This window comes from Momordica charantia (assembly GCF_013281855.1).
Source record: "Momordica charantia cultivar OHB3-1 chromosome 4 unlocalized genomic scaffold, Mcharantia_2.0 BLBB01000004.1, whole genome shotgun sequence".
NCBI lineage: Eukaryota > Viridiplantae > Streptophyta > Magnoliopsida > Cucurbitales > Cucurbitaceae > Momordica > Momordica charantia.
The window spans coordinates 23,052,703-23,076,100 of NW_028275162.1; the positions used below are offsets into that span (position 1 = coordinate 23,052,703).

At 36.4% G+C, this 23,398-nt stretch overlaps 2 protein-coding genes and 1 long non-coding RNA gene across 3 annotated transcripts; 1 reads left to right on the forward strand and 2 right to left on the reverse strand.

Moving 5' to 3' along the window:
- Positions 1-38: 38 nt before the first annotated feature.
- LOC111011862 (acetyl-CoA carboxylase 1) lies at positions 39-14,924 on the reverse strand. The gene is made up of 32 exons (XM_022285791.2): positions 13,974-14,924; positions 12,859-13,234; positions 12,150-12,356; positions 11,908-12,069; positions 11,638-11,730; positions 11,453-11,548; positions 11,164-11,337; positions 10,792-10,885; positions 10,506-10,693; positions 10,330-10,380; positions 10,206-10,245; positions 9,698-9,822; positions 9,480-9,596; positions 9,316-9,390; positions 9,166-9,222; positions 8,975-9,079; positions 8,691-8,777; positions 8,413-8,604; positions 8,154-8,342; positions 7,845-7,955; positions 7,667-7,753; positions 7,413-7,589; positions 6,400-6,477; positions 6,188-6,310; positions 5,671-5,940; positions 5,247-5,584; positions 4,679-4,916; positions 4,213-4,556; positions 3,913-4,126; positions 2,967-3,143; positions 589-2,733; positions 39-505 (listed from the first exon to the last, which is right to left on the reverse strand). Exons 2-32 carry the CDS (start codon positions 13,231-13,233, stop codon positions 437-439), a joined length of 6,798 nt encoding a protein of 2,265 aa, XP_022141483.1. The 5' UTR covers position 13,234; positions 13,974-14,924; the 3' UTR covers positions 39-436.
- Positions 14,925-17,172: 2,248 nt separating this feature from the next.
- LOC148212036 (uncharacterized) lies at positions 17,173-18,937 on the forward strand. Its single transcript, XR_015790488.1, has 2 exons — positions 17,173-17,405; positions 18,604-18,937. It is a non-coding gene; the product is annotated as an uncharacterized LOC148212036 (long non-coding RNA).
- Positions 18,938-21,014: 2,077 nt separating this feature from the next.
- LOC111011968 (uncharacterized) lies at positions 21,015-23,192 on the reverse strand. Its single transcript, XM_088123221.1, has 4 exons — positions 22,589-23,192; positions 22,104-22,478; positions 21,849-21,899; positions 21,015-21,401 (listed from the first exon to the last, which is right to left on the reverse strand). Exons 1-4 carry the CDS (start codon positions 22,932-22,934, stop codon positions 21,202-21,204), a joined length of 972 nt encoding a protein of 323 aa, XP_087979347.1. The 5' UTR covers positions 22,935-23,192; the 3' UTR covers positions 21,015-21,201.
- Between the last annotated feature and the right edge of the window lie 206 nt (positions 23,193-23,398).

Sequence of the window (23,398 nt, forward strand, 5' to 3'; positions counted from 1 at the left end):
AGCATTTTGCTACTGTAGATACATTTAGAATTCTGAGGTGAGTTGAAATGGTTCAATTAAGCATAATAACCTTGGACTTCCATAGGTAAAATCTCACAAAACTACATTTTGGTACGATAAGGCAGAGCAGACTAGAGCCTACTGAAAACAGTTGTCTTAATGTACATACAAATTTTATTTCCTACAAACTACTTTCATACAAACTCGAAGCATGAGCAAAATCTTATTCTCTCAAGGTAATACAATGTTCCTAAGACTAACCTCTGACATGTCAGAGAGCAGCTTCATTTGTCCAACCAAATAATTGGTGACTTGTGTATATTATGCAACCAAGTTACTATTGATTCCAGAATATCTCAGATAATCAATCATAAGAAATTATCCAAGTTAATCATATTGAAAATCTGAATCACATCATAAGGCCACAATCGACTATCTACCTATACGATTTTTCGAGCACCTTACGAAGCTCATCGATCAATTGCACTCTGCTGGATTGCTCCACCTGCATAGTTTTTACACAATCAATTCCTTGCCTTAAGTTACATGATAAGGTAGGGAAATTTGTCATTGACTGATTATATTTACCTTGCTTAGAAGGGCAGCAAGACCTTGAGGTAAAGCTTGTAAATCCGAATGCGAACTACCCAAATTGGTTAACTGAAGTAATAACTTCTGGACTCGCAATTCCTTCAGCTTCTCCTCATAATTCCTGGGATCATCTTTCCATCTAAAGAAAGTGGCATCATCCAGCCATGCATCTTCTCTGCTGCCAGAATTTGAAAACCAGTTCTTAATCAGGTCCAGTGCGGCTTCATGTGAAAGCTGCTCTCCAGCAGCTTCTCTTACTGTCTTGATCAACGATTCTTCTGAGATCCTACGTCGCAATCTCTTGTAAAAGAAAGATCTGGAATCACTCCAGTTAATAACTTCTTTAATGACTCCTTTCGCAGCCATTCGCAAAGAAGTGTCATGTAGTTCTGCGAATCGGGTGGCTATCTGAATGTAAACAGGCAAAAGCTCCTTTTCACGAGCTTTTACCTGCTGCTGTAGAGATTCAATGAGATTGTGGATTCCATTTCCTTTTGCTTCTTGAAGTTTTGCCTTCAGGCTGATCAGCTGTTGATCAAGTCTACCCATGCATTCAAGCAATTCCTTTGTCCTAAATTTAATCTCAATCATTCCTTCAGGCTCGAGTACATTACCTCTTGCTGTTGTTTCAGCATACATTTCGATATGTTGTGAATTAATACGACTATCCACGACAACCCATGCCCCTCCACGGAGTTCACCCATCATTGGAATGTATACAAAAACAGGCTGTTTATATGTTCTCAGATTCTCCACAATAGTTGAGCCGGCCTGCAGAATTCCCTCAAAAAGGTCCCTCTGGCCTCCAGAAAAGCCCCTCCAGTTGGCAAGAATGAAAAGCGGCAGCTCTTCTCTATTAAAATCCAACAACGCCTGGGCTGTCTTTGACGCAGAATCGGGAAACCATACTTGACCAGCCTGAGGAACAACCCTCTCATGGGAATCCAGCTGACCCGGATCGGCAGGGATGACTTGCATCACCGTCTGCGTTTCTACAGCAATAATTCCAACAGGAATGCCTCCAAGTTTTGCCCTTCCAGTGACAACCGTCCTTGCCCAACCTTCCAGTGTTTCAATGAAGCTATCCTTGTCAAAAATTCCGCCCATCCATTTTCCACTACTATCCAAAGCACCACAAATTGCTGCACGAGGATCACATGAGTTTTCTGGAGAGTACTCAACATGCCTCTCTGGAGGATCCAAAGGTCTTGAAATTGGAAGATCACCGCCCATGTGAGATGGTATATAGCTAAGCCACTTCAAAATAGCAGATATCCCTTCAAGATCATCTGAAACTGTTAGATGAACAACCCCATTGGTTGCCATGATTTTGGGTCCACCAAGTTGCATGTGAGAACTATAAACTTCACGACCGAGAAGTTTGTTTAGTGTAGAGAAACCGGTAAGAATTATAGGCTGATCAAGCCTTTGTATACACCGCATGCCAAGGCGAGCAAGATAAGCACCAATCCCAACAGTCCTTCCAGTCACATATGTTAAGGTAAAGGTTTCATTATATGCCCTTGAATATGCACCAGCAATAGCTCCACTGCCTGTTAGGTTTTCTACACCCAAGCCATCCTCCTTCCCGACAATGGTATCAATAACCCATCTGACTTCTCCACTAGGAATCTGTACTTCATGTGCAATGACAGAGGATTTAATACGAACATAATCTTCAGGGGTCAAGTATACGTACTGGAAACCACGCTCAGGACTAGATTCATCAGACCAACCTACTCTAAAGCAGGATTTGACTTCATCAGCAACCCCAATTCGGGCACCAGAGTTTGCTGCCAGGTAAATCAAAGGCAGTTTCCTAGCACAAGCCAAATCAGTGACAGCAAGAAAGAATGCATCCTCTCTAGGACCAAAAGACCCAGCTTTGAAGGTTACGTCGTTTGCTACAACCAATATTCTTCTTCCAGAGGGGAACTCTGGCGTTGACATTTCCATTAACCAAGCTATCATACCAATATCATTAAGCCCAGGTTGCCGCTGCACAGGGACAAGGGGAGTGCCCCAGGTGCCTTTCTGGTCAGAAAATTTGAGTTCAGTAATGTTGATAAGAACTTTATCCTTGGGTTTATCAATATTGGGGAATTGAGATTCCCATGACTTTTCCAATGCTGTCTCAAATGCCTGCAAAAACAGTTCTGCTTTAGTTTCTCTTTTTGGTCTGTGTGCACACACTAGCATGCACGTTCTTTTTTTTTCCTTTTTCGAGTACAATAAATTGGGGATACGGGAGTTTCAACCTCCAACCTCAAGGGGAAGAATAGGTGTCAATTACCATGAGCGACAGCATGCACATGCTTAGAAGACAAAACAATGTGTACTAGCAATTTTGTAGTATAACAAGACATGTTGCTCACCAATGGAAAGTCATAGCAGTAAGTGGTGTTACTTCTTCTGGCAGAAAGACGTTTCAAGTCAAGAACTCCCAATGGCTGGTGTTGTGCACTCACAGGCACACCATGAAGAGGAGCCTGTTTCGAGACTGAATGGTAGAGTACTCTGTGTCCATTTGTATCCTCGACTTCACGATATATCTGGTTATCAATGATACGCTAATTAAGTAATTAACATTTCTGAGATTCAACTTCAGCTATATAGTCTCACATATATATCGACGTTTAAACTATTTAACATTTCTGTGATTAAACTACAGCTATATAATCCCACATACTGACTGTATAGTTTACTTGAATGTTATTCAAATAATATATATATCCTTCTGTTTATCCCTTCATAGTGCTGAACAAAAAATATATGCATGTGTACATAAATGGTGGTGAAGGGGAGCACTCCACAACCGCAACTTGTCAGATCAGATGTAATATTTATTCAATTACCAAGTACGATTCATTGTTTACTTTGCTACCCAGGACACGTATGCAAATAAATATAAATAAACTTCAAAAAGTAGTCTTCTGTATACAAGGAAAACTCAACGAACAATGCAAACCCAGGAAATCCTAGATAACAATATCAACTGGACTCTAATAATTATTCAATGTGCCCAAGTTTTCATGGATATGATATATCTCTTATCATTTCTGAAAAAAGTGGCAAGTTTGTAAAAAAATCTTAAGAGGGAAACATGTATTTTATTGATGTATGAAATAATACGAAAGAGGGAGAGATTCCCTAGAGCCCAAAAATGGAGTTACAAAAAGATATCCATGGCAAGTTTGTAATAATATCAAAAAGTAAAAAGATTCCGTGGCTTTCATCATTTTGAGTTGCCCTACGTACTAGTTTACTGTTGCATGCAAACATACTTATCTACTTTGGAAGAAAGGACACTCGAACACTTACATGTACAGTGCAGGTATGACCGGTCACATTTGTTACCACTACCCTCCAAGCACCATTTGCCTGTCCAGAAGAAGCTAGCCAAAGTTTCACTTCCCATTCACAAACGCCTAATTTATGCATTCTTACACCAACAAATGACTGGATTTCACGAACAAGATCTGATAATATGGTCTCCACATCAGGCTCTTCTTCCCCAGTATCTAAGATTACGCTCCTGGAAATTTGTCCAAGCAAGAATTCCTATAAGAATGCTAACAAGTACCAAAAAAAAGATTGTAAACAGAAAATGAGGACACTTACTTATGGTAGGGTACAAGATCGCCTATATGTTGTTCTCTTAAGATGTAAAGGTACATATGAGCATGGTCGGGTTTGATAGAACTATTGTGTGAATTGAGTTCCAGCTCCTCCATTGCAGTCATCAAGGACCTCAAGATGCTCCTTGAAGTAAAAGAGAGAGGTTTGCGGGCTTCTACATCCAACCCAGGATATGATACTAAGCCTTCACTAGAGACTGGCTGCCTAACAAGTGTCCTCAGAAACATCCTTTGGATCACTCCTGGCTTGTCTTGAACAGTGTACAGGTGCCATTGACGATCCCGAGAAGGCGTATACCGTATATTTTCATACCCTTTGAGTTTATCCTGGAAGAGCAGATAATATGTAGGTAGGTAGGTGAGAATGAGATCACCAAATTACACCATATGTCCAGTGCCAGACGATCAAGCGTTGAACAGTAAAGGATAAATGTGCATTCATGACTAACCAATTCAAGGTAAATAGATAGAGGAGGTTCCAGGTGACGCAATAATGGCTCTTCTTCATAATGCAGCTTTTCTGCCGACCAGTGGAATGAGTGCCTCATAGGGGCTCGTCCTTCATCTCTCTGTATGATGCAGCTAATTACAGCTACACCTGCAGACCGTAGACTGGATCCAATTTCTCGCTCCTTAAGTATTTTAGCCAACTTGTTTATTCTCTCTTGAGCTTGATCTTCATCACCACTGTTTATCATCAAGACAAGTAGGAAAGAAGAGGGCAAATAATTAAAATCCTATGATTACTTTAACCAAACTATAGTTCATAATCTAGTTAAGCTATCCAGCAAGACCAAGACGTTTCTATATTACAGTAAAAATGCATATACATTCACAGTTAAATAAATATACGACATAACAAACAAAATATAGTATGTTATTGAGTCAATATCTGAACAAGCCAAGCGCACATAATCTCACTGTAAGGTGATAGATGATCGATGAATTTTTATCTCCATAAGAAGGTTTCACAGTATGACAGGAATTCAGTGCAGAGTAGATAGGAAACGGCGTTACCTATCCTGAAGTAAGCTCATCTGGTTGTTGATGCCCACCAATGCAATGTGTATCATATTACCAAAGTTGGCTGGTTCAAGAGACTTGTCTGTGGTTGCTTCATTAATGTTATGAGTAGTTTCTTTTAGTACAGCACTAAGAGTTGTAGGCAATAACTGTAGAGACTTTAATATGATCATAGCTCCCCATTTCCTCTCACTGTGTTTCTCAACTGATTGGCAAGACTCCTGATCTTCAATCCCACTTTTCCTCTCAATATGCTCTTCCAGAAACTCCCATGACCCCATAAGACCAGATCTATGCCACTGCATCCTCACACTCCCCTTGACGAGGTAGGGCTGGATAAGAACATATTAGCACAGTTAGACATGCAAATTTCAGTTCCATTTGGGAGGCCGATGATTACAGATGTTTTAATAAGTACCTGGTATAGTCTGCGGACATAAGTCTCCACCACTCGCCTTTGAAGGGTGTGATCACTGTGATCAAAGAGACCTACAAGAGCATCCTCAACAGCCAAAGGAACACTTACAAGAGCTTCCATACGCTCATCAATGGCACTTTTCCTCTTTGGAGTATCCATATTTTCTCCATCCTCAGTAAACATCTCTAATTCAGAAAGGCTTCTAGCAATATTGGAACGAAGTTCACTCAGCTTAGTTTGTTCCAATAGCTGACTTGCCTTCAGCGCCAACTGCATTAAGCATTTGGAATATGTTTCTTAGAGGGATGTTAAGAGGGAGAGGGATGGGGAGAGAAGGGAGACCATAACATGATGTAAGCTAATAGTATACTAGCAGAAATATTTTCGTGGTACAATAAAGTAGAACCCCCATTATCATCAGATCAAAACCTCATCCCATGGTAGAAAAATGGTTTTGGCAATGAACGGCTGGTCAATTTAACAGAAAGAATGCTAGTTCTTTAACAGAGTAGCCAACCTCGGAATAATTTGTATGGTTCAGTGCAGAGAATCGTATTAATTTATCTCGGTAAGCTGCAGGATTAGGATAGACGAGTTGTTCCATGAGTCGCAATATAAGCTTATTTTTGCTCCTGATTCCCTGTAAGCCAAAAGTTGAGCATGAACTGATGTTTAATTTCAAAATAACAGCATCAGAGAGACAGGAAAAGACAAGGTAGAAATTAGTACCTGATGAGAAAGGACAATGTCTACGACCTTTAGCAGATCTTTCTTATATTGAAGTCGAAGTCTTTCAATCACATCAGCCTTCAGGAAGAGAAAACTTCATGTCAAGAAATAATAATTTCACGTTGATAACTGTAATACCACTCCACCAAAAAAAACCCACATAAGGATTTATTATTTTTTTCATAAGAAACAAAACTTCATTAAAAGAATGGCATAGACAGAGGAGCAAGTGCAGCCACCAGGATGCACCAAGGGGGTCACAAGTAGATATCTCCAATTATTACAAATCATAAAAATACTATAATTAAAAAAGAGATCAAACGAGACGAAAAAGGAAAATAAATTCTTATGCAGAAAACACAGAGGAAATAAAACGAACAATTTCCCAAATCTCTCTTAAATATCTATTCAACCTTGAAATGTTCTTCTATTTATTTCTAATCAACCTTAAAATTAAGCATTCCACTCACAGTAAAAGAGGAATTTCACAATGTTACCACTTAGATTTCTGTTGATTACCAGCCTATAAACTAAATTCAACGCACACTATCAGCTTTGACTTTGAGAACAATTAAAAAAGTAATGGGAAGGAATAAAATCCTTATTTTCATCTCCAGAGGAATGCAAACTTGATTTCTACTTCCTAAACCCAGAACGAAACAATTTAGTCCTAGTAATTTCGCATAGAGGAGAGAGATTCATTCCCTTATCAAAGCTGTGAATGGTTACATTGATAGATTAGATCTCCGGCAAACGAAAAGATATATTAAATATAATCAATGAACACGTTAATGTAGCCTTGCAAATAAAGGGGAAAACATAGTTGTTACTTAAGAATTGAGATGATATTCAGTAGCATAAATCCTACAGCCCATTTGGCCACAGGAAAAAGAAAGAGTCTCCAACTTGAGAATGATCCTTGACATATACTGCAAGTTCCAACATCTAGCTCCGCAGAACTACATGATTATTTTCTACCATAGAATCATTTATCAAATCTGAAAACAAGTCACCTGAATGTTGTCACTGAACAGTTCTTCAACTGACAGATACTCTTCAAAAAGGGACTGAACAATAACACGAGCATGACTCTCTCTTCCACCATCATAAGACTTCACAAGACTCACCAATGGTTCAAGAAGCCTTTCTTGAGCCCCCTTCTCTTTCTCTGGACAGGAGGATAAATGAGCCTGCCAGAAGAAGTGTTTACCTTCCGCGAGTGACAATTCAACATGAGCACTTATAGAATTTTGGTGAAGGAACTTACTTCAAGAATTGAACGTAATAATTTGGCAGGAAAATCGACATTCTGGGAGCTTGAAATCCCCTCAAACTCCCTATATTTGGACTCCAGCTAAGAAAGCAAAATGAAAAGGATTCAGATTGTTGAAAATTTAGAAGTAGAGGATAAAACTGTAAGTAGAGTTCAGAAGACAATCGAGCACCTCAAATTTTAGTTCTTTGGGAAGGCGTGTTGCAAGAACTGACATGCATTCTTGCCATTGTAGGAATGGTAATTCAGGACTATCAAGGCAATTAAGTAAGCTTTGCACCACCTGATAGAAAAGAATCTTCACTAGTTGTTCGTTGCTATGCATTCTTGATATTGTGTGTTTATGTATGTGCTTGTGTGTGTAGATATACTGATATATAAATATGCACAGATGTAGACATATGTGTGGCATTTATATACATATGTGTGTGTGCAAAGAGAGAGATCTGATGATAGCGAAACTGGACAGGAGATCATTCACCTCCTCAATGTTATGCTCATATCCTGCCAAAATCATCCGAGCCGCATTTAAGCTTGCAGCACATCTCTGATGAACTTTACCAGAAATTGCAGTTGGGGGGCCCAAGACAGGGAATCTCCCATGGAACGGCTCTGCTTTCCTTACAGCCGACGGATCATCTAGATCTAGCTTCGCTATGAGTTCACCAGCCTAAAAAGAGAGAATCCATAAATTCACCATAACTAGAGTACCCATATTTCATCGTCGAATTGTCGCTGACCTGCATTGCTTGACCTTCAGACATTTCAAAATGGATAACTCCAGAAGCAGGTGAAAGAAGAGGCATGCACATCTTCATGACCTCAACTTCGGCATATGGTGCATCAGCATCGATATGACTGCCATCTGAAACTAGATACCTCAGCAGTTTGCATGGCGTCTCTGCAACTAATTTAGATGGATCATGATCATTCTGGTTAAGAACAAAGATAATTAAATGTTATCAGCCTGTGCTGGAGAGTGTTGGGGGGGGGCTAATTAGGGTTACTTTTCACACACCTGAAGCAAGCATGTTCTCCCATCAATAAGAAGTCGAGTTCCAGCTGCTTCTTCTTCAGCATATATTACATGACTATTTCCATCCAACTGTCCAAAATTAAAGCTACACATTCAAATAGCTTAACCATATGAAGTTGAACACGCGTATACTCAATCTTAAGAGCAATTTCAATTTAGAAGGGCTTCATCTAATTTTCACATGTTTCATCCAGACAAAATTTGAAAAGTAGACTACTGGCTTCAATCGTGTATTCGTAAATATAACTTTCAAGCCAAGTACTTGCCTGCATCAATAAACCCCCATCACGTAAGGTATGAATCTCCGCTTCAATCTCTGATTCATTCGTTCTCAGCCTATAACTTCCAGATCCGCCCCTTACCATGTCAATCTATAATGAATACCAGACAATGGCAGTGATATGTCAATAAGCTATATAAACTCACAACATTCAAAATAAAGTGACAAAAGCATTACCGTGTATTTGCTTCCTTCAATATTTAGTGATACTTGAGAGTGGACAAGAGAAATGTGCTGCCATTAAATTTCATAGAACATAATTTAGGAAGGGTAATGCATCGAGACAACAAAAATCAGGTACCTAATTAGAATTCCTTATAACAATACCTTGGGAGGGATTTGCCCTTTCTCAAGATAGCCAATGTAATCAGAAACCATGGCTGCGCTGCTGGTGGATGCTTTCTGAGTTGAAAAAAGCACAAATGTAACCAATATATTTAACTATACACACATTTAAGAAATTGAAATTTATATCAAATACTTGTGCTTACAAATAGAGCCCCTCCAACAACAGAAATGTACCATGGAGGCCTCTCTGCTCTAACTCGCATAGCAATTCTACTGTCCAACCAGCCTGTATGAATTTTGTTTTCTCTGTAATCGAGAGCCTGTAGGCTATTATTCTTAAGTTGCATTTCCACCAAAAATGAATAAGAAAATGATATAATTTAGAACTGCAGAAAATAAAAATATGTCATCTTAACATTACATTTAAAAGATCTATTGTGTAATCAACATTGGTTCGAATTTCTCCTCGAATTTGTATTTCCTTCAGCCCAAGAACCATGTTTGCAATTGCTAGAGGTCGGGACTCTCCAAATGCAAAAACATGACCTGGAGAAGGACATCAAGATTTTAGCAAGGTATGCAAATAATATCAAATAAGAAGAAATTCTCTTATGAAGTTAAGATAAAAATATCATCCTATCTACGTGAGGAGATAAATAAAAACCTTGAAGAGTTGCTTGATAATTTGAAGAACTCTTTGAATTTTTATATAATTTCTTTAAATTCATTTAATGATGCTGAAGGGGCATTCCTAACTTATCAGAACACTATCCATCAAATCAAATATTTTAAGAACATTACAAGAGCGATCCATTTTCTGCATCACATCGAATTTAGAAATTAAAATATACTCGTGTGTCTTGTCTACAAGTTTCCCAAAACTCAAACTGAAGAACTAACTGCATAAAGATCTATCAGCTAATGCTTACCAAACTGAGAATCTGAAAATTCATGAATGCCTCCTCCAGACTGCAAAGCATATCGGAAAATGTAATTCAGCATAAATGTTGGCGTTAAATAGTAGGAAAATAACATTTACAATAAAAGGTCTACCTTGACAGAGAAGTATGCCCATACGTTTGGCTTACTTTTGAAATTCAACTCCTGCACAGGGTTGGAGGCATTTTAAACTCTTTCATCTTACAAAATAAAAAATACATATGTAAAGAAAAACAAAAATAAATAAAAATTAACATCATATGCCATAAATCATCAGCAATGCAACCGACCTGTACTTTTCCACTTGTAGGCTTAAAACCATCATCGGGGTCCTCACTTGTTACTCGCACGGCTACACAATGGCCTTTTGGTCTAGTGGATTCTGCCTGGTCAAAATCAAATGGAGTTGCGGCAACAGAAGTTTTCCGCCAAGCGTCATATCCTCCACCATGCTCTACCCCATAAAAACGTCTGATCTCTGATTTAAAAAATTATACATATGATCAAGTAATTATAAATACAAAATTCCATGTGACAAATATAAGAAATGACTTCCATAGATATAAAGCATCGTACCAGGAATTTGCCATAGAGGAATTCCCATCCCCACAGAAACTTGGGCTGCTGGAAGGTTTATTTCAGCTATCCACTCAGTCACTGGGTGCTCAACCTGTTTAGAAGTTAATAGATACACAAAATCATCACTTGCCCATGAATGTTTTGTAATAATCCAAAGTACGTGGATGTGATCAACCAATGACAGCTATTAATGAATGCATGTCAGAGTAAGCATAAACACATGGGCGGGACTTATTGAGGATATATGCAACAATTTCTTTCCTTGCATGATCTACACTTGAACAGCTCGGTAAACAAAAAGAGATTATTTACATATACCAGATAACTAAGATGGGGTATGTCAAGTTCAAGATCTAAGGTCATCGATACCTGTAACCGAGGATTGAGCTCTAAGAAATAGTACTCTCCAGTTTCCATACTGTATAGATACTCAACAGTTGCTGCTCCAACGTAGTTCACACATTTAGCCAATCTTCTAGCTGCCTGTTCTAGCTTTTTCACTGTCTGCAGAGGCGCAACTGTAATTGGACCCTCCTCAATAATCTGTTTGCCACGGGATAGGTTAAATGAAAGGTTCCTAGTAAGAACACTTTATAGAAACTTACAAAACCATGGATTCCCAAGAAATGGATACTGAGTAACAATAATTTGAACCAACCTTTTGGTGCCGTCTCTGAACACTGCAATCACGACTGTGCAAAGCGGCAACATTTCCATATTGATCGCATAATAACTGAACTTCTAGGTGCCGGCTCTAGTTAGACAAAAGCCAACGGAAAGTCAAGATAAAACATACCTATGGCAACAATGATGACTGGGATAAAACGTAGTTAGATATCTGACCTGTGATGCAACCTTCATTATAAATATGGGTGATCCTGGAACCTCACCTTGCACTTGTTTGAACAACGCTCTCACCTCGTCATCATTATGAACCTGAAGGTTGAGATAAAAAGGGTAGCTTCATATTTCCAGATAAAAATAATAATTTTTTAAATAAATGGCCGTTATAATTTGTCCTCACAAGTTCAACGATGAAAGTTGCTCGTGAGGTTGTTTTCATTGTTCCTAAGCTACCTATATAATAATTATGTATAATACTGCTATTCTAACCTTTCTAATGCCTTTACCGCCTCCACCCCACGATGCCTTTATCATGGCTGGGTAACCTACAACTTGACAACTTGCAATGGCCTCTTCTGTTGTGTAAACACATGCTTCCCTGTACACCTCATCTGGGATGGTAACTAAGCAGCTATCAGGAGGAATTTTCACCTGAACACAAAATATATAATATATTGAGTGTGGGTCATAAAGTGAGTGATATGGACGGACAGAAAATAACATAAACTTACGTGAGAACCACTCCATGGAAGGGTGGGTACTTCTGCAGCCTGTGCAATTAATGATGAACCAATTTTATCACCCAATGCCGCCATAGATATTGATGGAGGCCCAAGAAATATGATTCCTTTTGCACTCAGTGCATCTGGCAGCTCAGGGTTCTCAGATGCATGGCCCCAACCAGGCCAAACTGCATCAACATGAGTTATCTCTGCCATCTACATAATAAACCAATTTAATATGATAAACAATTATATCTTTGAACAATTTTGTTCCATTACATACATCAATGAAGAGTTAGTATCTTTGTTCAAAAAAAAATTTTGATAAACAATTATATAGCAGAAAAAGAAACCCTCAAAAATAAAAACATGTTATGAGCAAGAAGCTACCAAGTTTCTTAATAGGAGTGTAAGACCATCTTAATCATCAAATTCTATCCATGTTTTATAGGACAGTTTCTTCAACAACTCATAAGTTCAATATCAGTGGTGAAATCCCAAAGTTCCACTATGGTTAGTTTAAAGGTCAGTGAAATCGATTGTTACAGCTGAAATATATCTTCATTTTATCAGGATTTGCTTGTCTGACTTACTTTTATGATCAAAAGAAAAGATGGTTATTGCTTCCTTTACATTAGAAACCAATCCCACTTATGAAATGTGACCAAAACTAGGACCAGGAGATAATAATACAAATTTAATTGAAAATATCAAGTACCTCAACAATAAGCTGCACGTTTGCATAGTTATTATTGTTGGTCCCACCAGGAACCTCCACAAACTGATCTGCAATTCTGATATGCTCGGCATTGATCCGCATATCCTCTGGCGTAGCCATAGCCACCAGCAAGATTGCCTTTTCAGTGCCAAATGTTTCATAAGCCCATGTTCTAATACTACGTATAAACTTAACAGCAGCCATTCCATTGTTTGCAATTAAAATACTATGGATTGGCTTCTTCCCACCAAGGGATTGGCAGAACGCATCAACTTCAGAAACTGCAGTTGCGTTTCTGACGGGTATTGCCCCGTTTAAATATCCATTCCCACGCCCGAAATTGACCACATTTGATTTCCTCTGGGCTTCTGACATGCTGCAGTGAAGCCAAACAGTCAACCGAAATGCTGACTTAACGACTGAAAAAGGGCTATCCCCCTAGTTTTGAGCAACAAAAAAAATATAGAGAAAAGTTTCAAGTGAAACTATCAAATAAATAAGAAAATAGGTGAGTAGTAAAGCATTTGATTGCAGGTCAAGTGAAACTATCCAATTGTTTAACATGCAGCTTTTAGGGAAAGCATTATTAAATGGGTTTTCTATGCAAAGAGCAACATATGGTAGCTATAGTATATCATTATTTTATCATCTGCGGACACAGTGAAAGAATCTCCACATCAAGATTGCGTTTGGTTGTAGGTCGTTAGACAAGACATGATTTTCACAGGTTCATGGCATCTAAAACTTTTCCTCTACCATCAACTTTGTTAGAGGATTCCCCCTACTCGTGAAATCCAAAGTAAGCCATAAATCGCCAGGAAGTAAATCATAGACGGAAATTACACTCTAGCTTAAACTGAAAGAAACGGATAAATGGACTTTCAAAAGGCACAAAAACAGAAAAAGGGCAAATAGATTCCTATATCCAAATTAACAGAGCCCCACTAGGAAAAAGTAAGCCTCCGATGGATTGATCCGACACAAACCTAAATGGCTTCCTCTGTTCCAAAAATGTCTCACACCGAAATTGAGCATAGAATAACCCAAACGCAACAACCCAGAAAGTAGAACTAAAAATAATAATAATAAGAGGTGAACAAAAGGAAGTCACAAACCTTGGTGAAGAAAGATAAACCAAAATCTTAGAAGAGAGAATCAAAATACTTCAGTCCACGGTATGGTTACAAAGCCTTTGTTCATGATGAATCAGAAACTGCTGAAATGTAAAGAGAAGAAACCATCAAATGGGTCTTCTTTATTATCGGTGTGAATCATGCACAACCATGCTATCCAACCCTTTAAGCTTAAAACAATTGGCAGGAGAGGAGGTAGGTTTGAGTTTGGGCTAAGTGGGGTCGCTCACTCGCAAGTCCTTTAATGGGAGCCTGCACGTGGTATCACCTCATTCCAGGCCCTCTTCTCTGTCTCTCTTTTTTGCTACCGCTAGTGTTCACAGTTCCCAGCTACCCACATTCAACTGGGACCTCTCGCATCTCTCAAAATTTTTAACGCATTCCTGTAATTCCTTCCCAAGAAAAATTCAGACCCCAAACCGTTAAAAGGGAAAAAGGGTGAGAAAACAATAGCCACACGATACATAAAAACAAAACAGGCTAAGGCTCGCATCACTGTCAGACGTGGTGGCGCGCATTGACTGTGGGGAAGGTGGTGTGCGCGACCAAACTTCCGCTGCTTAATTGATTTCAATACGATACACGAACTTAAAAACGAGATTCAACCCATCAATCAAACACCCTCGAACTTTAAGAGTCTCACATTTCTTCCCTCATTGGACCTAGTTGACGCGGAAGGGAGAGAGATTGTGAATGTGGGTGGATCCATAAATTTCATTTATTGCGGGAAATTCATGCTTAGGTGGGTTTTGATCAGCGGAATAGGTGATGCGTTGGCCCAAGGAAAAAAAAAAGGAAGGAGAGAAAGAAAAATTAAATTTTGGAGATGAGGTTGGGTAATGAATGGTTGGGGGTTAGGTGCTTCCACGCCTCTCTCACCGCTCTCTTCCAAATCTGCACCTTTCGTTTACCCTAAAACTTTAATTGGAAAGAAAAAGCCCTTTTTGATGATCGAACAATTAGAGCGCTGTTCGTTGGGCATTTGATATAAAGGCATCGTACCATCATAAATAAAACTGTTCATGTCGCCAATTATTTCTACATATTTCACTCTCTTCTTTCTTTGTTAATAACTTAATATGGCTAAAGATTTATAATTCATCTATAAATCAATGATAAGATTTAATTCTTACTAAAATCACGTTAACCAACATAAATTAGCTCAGTAAATGACACATATCATGGGATAATAGTTCGAATTCCTCACTCTCATTTGTTGTACTAAGAAAAAATTTGTTCTTAATGAAAGAGGTGGAAAATTCAAACCTCCAACTTTTAGGTTGGTAATAATACTTTGATCAATTGAGTTATGTTTATATTTGCAAGAAAAAAAAAATTACTTCATATTCAATCTATTGTTGAAAGATTTAATAAATAAATGATTTAATTCGTTCGGCTTATTATTTGACAAATGATTTTGATCCCTTCAAATTTTTTAGCAAGGTCTCTTTTTCCTTTATTTGAAAGCTCAGTAATTCAAGTGATTTATAGAGACTTAAAACGAAAAATATTAGTTAGACAGAAATGAGAAGAAATTTGGAAAAAGACAATGAAGTGACTTAGAAAGAGAAATAGAGTCCTTTATCGACAACCTCAAATTGATTGACCAATCAATCATACTTAAATGATCCAAAGCTACTTTCATATGCCATCTAAATTTTGTTTCTTGAAACCAATTCATTGAATATTTATTTGGTGGATTTATTTTTTAAACTATTTTTAGATTATCTTATCCATAAAGTATAAATTCTTAAAACAACATTAATTTGAAATTTAAAAATGCATGATTCCATTTAAAAACAAAAATGATAAAACTCGGTTAAATACACTGTTTTAGATTATAAACTCATTTTATTTTTGTTAAGATTAAGAAATGTATAGCGGAACCATTATAAATTATATAATATTATAAAATAATAATTTATACAATGTGCTTAACTAATCATATTTTAGATTGAATAAATACCTAGTTTGTAACCACCACTATATTCTTATGGTTTACAAATTATTACCAAACACACTGAAATTTTTTAAATTCAAATTCAATTTTTTTATTTGCAATCAATTAAAACACTTTAAAATATGCAACCTTACTTTTTATTGGGTTTATTTGCTTTCAGATTTTGCTCTAATCAATCTATTAATTTAAAAAAAAAAGGACTAAAAAATTAACAAACCAAAAACAAGCTATATCATTCTTTTAATAAATATTTCTTAATTCGAATTTGAATTCGTTTGGTAGCATGTTAAGCAATAAAATATAACTTTTCTACTATGTAATAATTTTATTGTTATTAATTTTTTTTCCCTTTGTTGCATTTGTACGATCTTGACCTCCCATGAACATGAGTCATGATCATGGTACACAAGACCAGCAACATAGAACTATTAAATAATATTTAGATTTTGAGTTGTACTTCAATACAATAAAGAATATATAGTTTATTGTATAACTTCCAAACTTTTTTTCATTGAGTTCCAATAAAAATAATATTGCCTTGGAGTGAGTAAAGAAAACATATAAACTATTATAAGGAATCAATAGAATATTTATATCACTTTCATCATATTAAATATACGATCGCAATAAAAGCATATAGTTTTATAGTTAATACAATAAGTTTTTTCCGGAAAGGGATTGACACTAAAATTAGGAAATTAAAAATTTTAAAATATTGAGAGTAATGAAATGGAAAAAATACCATATTATATACTTAGCATGAAATGGTTATTTAAATAATTAGTATTACCTACTCATTTTTAATGTATTATATATTTTTCTAGCAACACGTTGAGATGTCCCTTAGATCATATTTAAATACATGCTTAGCTTATCTCAAAAAAAAATTAAAAAAAAATACTCTATACTATATGCTAAAACATTGCCCAAGTTTAAGGGCTCTAATCAAACTTTTAATAGTCAACCATGTATTTAATATTGAATACATCTTAGCTTAGAGGCATTTGTTGTTTACAAAATTTGAGTTTTTTAGCACATCAGTACTGATTTAACGTGTATTTATAAGTTTGTAGTCTATAAATGTTAGCAGTACATAGTTTGAAAGGAAAAATGTAGAAAAATTATTACTATTTTAATTAACTATGGAAAATTATCACTATTTTTAATGTTTTTTTTTTTTCTGAAACAAAATAAAAGGAAGACAATTAACAAATATCAGTTTCAACTAAACGAGAAAGCCATGGAGGGAAATCTTCAAACCCAAAACTCCAGACTTTCACAGGATCTTCAGCCATGGTTGTCCGAGATATTGCATGCGCAATAATCGAGCATAGAGAGACCACCGACTTCATTTCTATTAGTGTTGGAGTTTCTTCAGCAATCTAGAAAAGCTCGGTAAGGTCCGAATCTCTATTTGTCACCAACGATTCAACTTCCAACGAGTCCGTTTCAAGGTAAATATCCTTCCCTCCTTGATTTTCCAGCCTTCAAAGGCTTTTCAACATAACCAGAGCTTCCCAACTTCTTAGATACTAAATCTGTATAATCCATAACTTAAAATTATGAATTTATGTACTATATTTTGTTTGTACACATACCATGATTATTATATCACGTGAAACTACAATTTACAACAAATAATGAAACCTCACTCCAAAATTTCAAATGCTAGTAAGTTCGAAAGATTTTATTAATGTGAGATTGCAATTTGTGACTTAAAATATAGCCAATTTAATTAATTGATTAGTTTATATATTCAAATAATTAGTTATAATAACCCAAATTGGAACGGAACGTAAGGGGTTCAACTCTGTTCGATTTTGAAACTAAATTAAAGTGGAACCGATAATAAATAATATTATTGATAAAGGGACAGGACCTTGGGATATGGGAGAAATGAAAGGAAGAGAATTAAAATATAAAAAGAAAACGTGTGAAAACGTGATTCATGTTATTTGGAATTGGAGAACTGTCAATGGGCTTGAGCATTGGGCCCTGGGAGAAATGAAAGAGAAGCTTTTATAAAATACAAAATAAAAAATTATATTATATATTTAAATTTGTTCGATTCGGTCTTTTTAATATCCGAACCGAAATTGAACCAAACCTTTTAAAGAAATACAACAAATCGAACTCAAATGCCACTCTGACTAACTGCAAAATTCGATTCGGCTCAATTCGGTTTATCAATTTTATTGATTTGATCTATTCCGTTGTGCATTCTTAAAACCAATATGAAAGGAGTCAATCATCCACCTAGTTTAGTTTGTCCCGCTCATGAGTAAATATGTTGTAGTAGTCTCATTATCATCAATCCTTTCTTTTTCTTATCAATAAATTTATCTCTTTACTTGTATTACTTATGATTTCTCGCATTTTTCAAAAAAACGATTCGATTGATGGGATTCGTATGGCACTTATGAGATCGATGAGATATGTTATGGATGAGAAAATCTCAATCCTCTTTATTCAAGGGATTCAAAAGGGAAGATATCTGGATGGTTTTCAGATTCAAGAGAAAAGTCAAATCTATGTTACAGATCTCTACTATTTAAAATGCTCACAACACTCTACACTTTATAAGCATCGGAGTATGTGTGGCAAGAACACACAAGTCAACACACAGGTCTTTAATGTTGTTCTGTTTTGCAGGTCTCGTCGATCCCTTTTATTATAGAAGATTGGCAGGAATTTGACGGAATTCCATGAGACCAAATTTCTGTATCAACAAGAAAAAATAAATTGGATCGGATTTTACAATTTTTTCTTATGCAGTACGTGACATGAGCGTGAAAACGAGTTCCTGTAGAAGTATTTTTCTTTCGTCCTTGAATGTTCAGACGTATTGTTCGATTCTGACGCAAACTCTTTCATTCCGAATTTTTATCGAATCCTAAATAATGTCAAAGCGAACATAGTTCTGTAGTAATTGACATATATTTATATGATTTTTCTTATAAATCTAGCTATGAAAAATTGACAGTTACACCATAATAATCTCTTTCAATAATTTTTCAAAGCGTAAGGATTGAGTTTCATGAATTTTTTTTTTTTTAAGTTCAAAATTTTAGGGCGAGATCGAAGCATGTTCTTCGAATTCAAATATTAACCTTTCGTAATAAGTGCGAATGATAAGGCAGAAATTTTGTTCTCTAAACATCAACCTTTGTGTTAAAATTTTTGACCCAGTTATTATGGTTAAAATGACAAAGGTAGAAATATCAATGTCTTGATGCATAGATGACATGTGGACCAATATTTTTAGAAAAGGAATCCAAATCAATCCATTTGTAAAATTTGGTTCAATTATTAAATTAATGTTTTTACCTTTTAAATAAAGTTATAAATTCAAATTTGATCTATAAACTTTTCAAACTTAGTCTAATAAATATCTCCATTTAAAAAGTATCTAATAGATTTTTAGATTTTTTTTTTAGAATTTCAATACTGTTGGTTAATAGACACGTTGGAGAGGGGATCCGAACTCAAGAGGTATATGTCAATTACCATATTTCTTACATGTTCATGAATATTTTGATTATTTGGGCACACCCACTTGATACACAAAATTTAATAAATGTCTCAAATCTTCTACAGGTTCCTATTTTTTTTCCTTTTTGTTATTTTAAGATATCATTCTTCTTGATAAGCCACTGCACTATAAATGTAAATGAGAATGTAAGAAAATCAAGTCACTTGATAGTAATGTCTCTCGTTTTAAAAAATGAAGTCACTATCATCCATAACAATTAGTATTTCAAACTCAAATTGTCGATTAAAATCCTACTTTCTTATTCACGATCTCATCGCTGGTATTAAAAAATAGTATATATGTTAGGGCAAATAATTCATATATTTCATCTTTTAAAACTATTTAAAATCTAGATTATTTTGAAAAAAAAAAGATTTCATGTTCTTGCCCCTTCCACCAAAGCAAATTTGATAATTAAATATTTTCAAATATTAAAAACGTGGTGATAAGTTATATGTGGCTAATAACAAGTATCAATATTATATTGTCTTTTCTGGTCATTAACGGACAACAAAAACGATACCGGCATCAATTATAATCAGAACAAAACAGTTCTAAAAAAAAATAATAAATAATAATAATAATAACAATAATAAATTATTAATCCAACGTTCAAACAAATTATTAATTTAATTTAATTTTTTAATTAGTTAATATTTTTTTTAAAAATACAATAAGTGGGGGTGACAATTCAAACTCATGACGTCTGATACAGAAATAAATGTCTTAACGAATTGAGTTATATATGTTATGTGATCATAATATTGTAGGTGCTTGTGATGGGACGTATGCGACTTCTCTTAGTTGGTTTGGGTGGCATCTCCACTAATGTCATTTGAAAAACGAAAAAAAAAGTGACGATTTAGGTAGTATCGATGGATATAGTCAAATGGCTAAAGCTCAGCTTCTTGTAGATTGAACTCTCTTCTCTTTAATTTAGGCTCCGAATTGTTTTTGGGTGGAACGGTAGAAATTTTCTTCGCCACTAGTGGTGACGCATAAACCTTGTTCGTCAACCAAATTTGTTCAGTGGTCATACGATTATTTTTATAGCAAAACTTTAAACAACTATGTTATATGATAAAAATTAATATCTTTAAATTATTTACTAAATTAAATGTTTAAATTTTAAGACTCGTTAGGATAATCTTAACCCTAGAGATTAGAGAGATTTGATAAATGGTCCACAAATTACCCGAAATGGGCCTCTCGTTATAGATGATAGATCCATATCCCTCTAATTTTGGAAGAATATTTATCAGCCTTTTTCTTTTTTCTTACTGAAGACACGTAAGGATTATTTTTCTAGAAGACTTTGCAATAATAGCATATTATCAGCCTAAATAATTTTAAATTTGTGACATGATGAAATATTTTTAAAAATGACTTTAACATATATATACATGTTAGTGATATATATATGAGAAAAAATTGTCATGTTTACGACTTATTTTGATGTGTGACAAATTTGCAAATATAATTACCAGTTTTTCTGCACATATTTGTATTCTAATAAAAAAAAGATGATATCTTAACATCAAGAAAAAAAAAGAACTCTATATTAATAAATGATCCGCTCACGAAAGATGGAGACTACATTATTTCAAAAGAGTTCCATAAAAATAATTAAAAAAAATCTCCAAGGGGAGAAATAAGAAGTAAACTGATGAAAATTAATCGGTCAAAAATAAGGAGGAGATGGCTTCTGAAAAAGAGCATCACAATGGTCGGAATGAAGGGAGAAGGGTGAGAAGAAGAGGCACGCAGAGGTTAAAGGAAATGGCGAAAGTTGCGGCATCGGACGGCGCCGGCGCCGGCGAATCGTCAGCGGCCGGTCCCCAGCTGTACGGTGGTGGCGCCGATATTGGGCCGCTGCTTGGCGCCTCCTCTGGTGTTTCTGCCGGTGCTGGTGGGTTAACTGCAACCATCACACTTACCGTTAGTTGCATATATACGCTTTTTATAATTAACTTTGACATAATTTTTACCTAAAGACATAATAATTTAGAATTTATAAACATCATAAAATCGAAAATTTTAAAAGGTTGAGGTTAATTTTAAAATGGGTTGTAGATAAAAGTGGTTAAAGGATGACTATTTTGAAAAATTGCATTCTTTTTCTCTCTCTTTTTTAGTTTAATATTTGTTGAATTATTAACTATTTTAAAAAAAATAATTAAAACTAGGTTATAAATTTATTTTAGTATGACACTTTTTCTTAACATCAATGATATTTTCAACCTTTAATCGTAATTTCAACCTAAATACTACAATTAATAAAAATTTATAAATATTATCCTAGATCTGTACTAAAAAATAAAATAAAATAAATTGTGAAAGTTATATTAGCTTGATCTCAATGTACCTGGAGAAGTAGTTGGTGTTGGAGTTGGAGCTCGCCTCGGAGGAAAAGAAACTGCAACAAAAAATTTTAAAAAAATTCCAAGATTTAGTCCATATAAATCTTCCTGCTATCTATTACTAACTATTCCACCACAAACTACAATTTTCCTACTAACTATTACTACAGTTATTTATTTGCTAAAATTCTCTTTACCTCTAAATTAAAATAATTAATAGTTTTAGAAAATTTTCGCCCTGTACTGTTGTGCAAGTGTACCTGGAGATGGCGTTGGGGCCCTGCTTGGACCTCGTGCTGGGCCGGATCCTGGAGCGTGAGCTGGGGAGGAGCCTGGGGCTCGCGCTGGGCCCATGCTTGGGGCACGTGCTGGACTCGAGCTTGGAGCGCGCCCTGGGCCCATGCTAGGGGCTCGTGCTGGGGCGGAGCTTGGGGCTCGAGCTGGGACGGAGCTTGGAGCGCGCGCTGGGCCCGTGGTTGGAGATAGAGCTGGGCCGGTGCTGGGAGCTCGGGCTGGGACCGTGGTTGGAGCTCGAGCCGGGCCCGTGGTTGGAGCAAGCGTTGGGCCCGTGGTTGGAGCTCGTGCTGGGGCCTTACTTGGAGCAAGGGCTGGGGCCATCCCAGGAGGAAGAGGAACTGCCCAAAAGAAAAACAGAGAAAGAACCTCATAATTAATGTCTGAAATCGATCGATTACAAAGTTACAAATGACACAGAAGAAGAAGAAGAAGAAGAAGAAGAACGCACTGCCGCATTCAGGAAGAGGAGTGGAAATTCCACAGGTGGAGGGGAGGCCTAGGGCTCTCGTCAGGTTCACCTGAATTCCCATGCTCCCGCTCTCCTTCACCGCCTCGCACACGCACTCGCCGTTAGCTTTCAGCGCAGCTTCCACCACCGAGCAGCACTCCTGCGACGCCTTCGCCGCCGTGCTCCCGATCGTTATGTAATCCACGCACGGCAGCATCTGGTACAGCACCGTCGAGCAATCCACATTCGGCGCCGCCGCGTTCGCAATCGCATTTCCGTTACAACTCATTATCGCCACAATGCAGGTCGCCACCACAGCCAGCCTCGGAATCGTCTCGATCGCCATTGAGTGGAATTAGCGTTTGGTTTTGGAGATTGTTGGTCTTGTCGGAGGTGGAGGAAGGTAAGTTGTTGGTTTTTTTTTTCCCTTTTTTTTCTCTCCGGCGATCGAATTTGGAATAATGGCGGTTTTTTTTTTGTTTTTTTGTTTTTTAATTTCGGGAGAACGGAGATAGAAATCTGGAGCTTAGTTTGAATCTGTGTTTGTGTTGAGATTTATTTCGTTTTATTCAGTGAAATGAGGGGGTAAGTTTGTTGGTTATCAAGAACGCATTTTTTTTAAGTAACTGTTTAGTTTCTTTTTTTGGTTATTTGGAGATTCAATTTGCAGATGTTGAACGAGTGATTTTTCGGTTCATCGATCCTATGTTACTGCCGATACAGTGGGTAAACATCTTGACTTTCTTTACCATTGTTTTTTTTTTTAATTAAATAATAAAAATTCAATGCTTTTAATAGTAGAATTTCTTG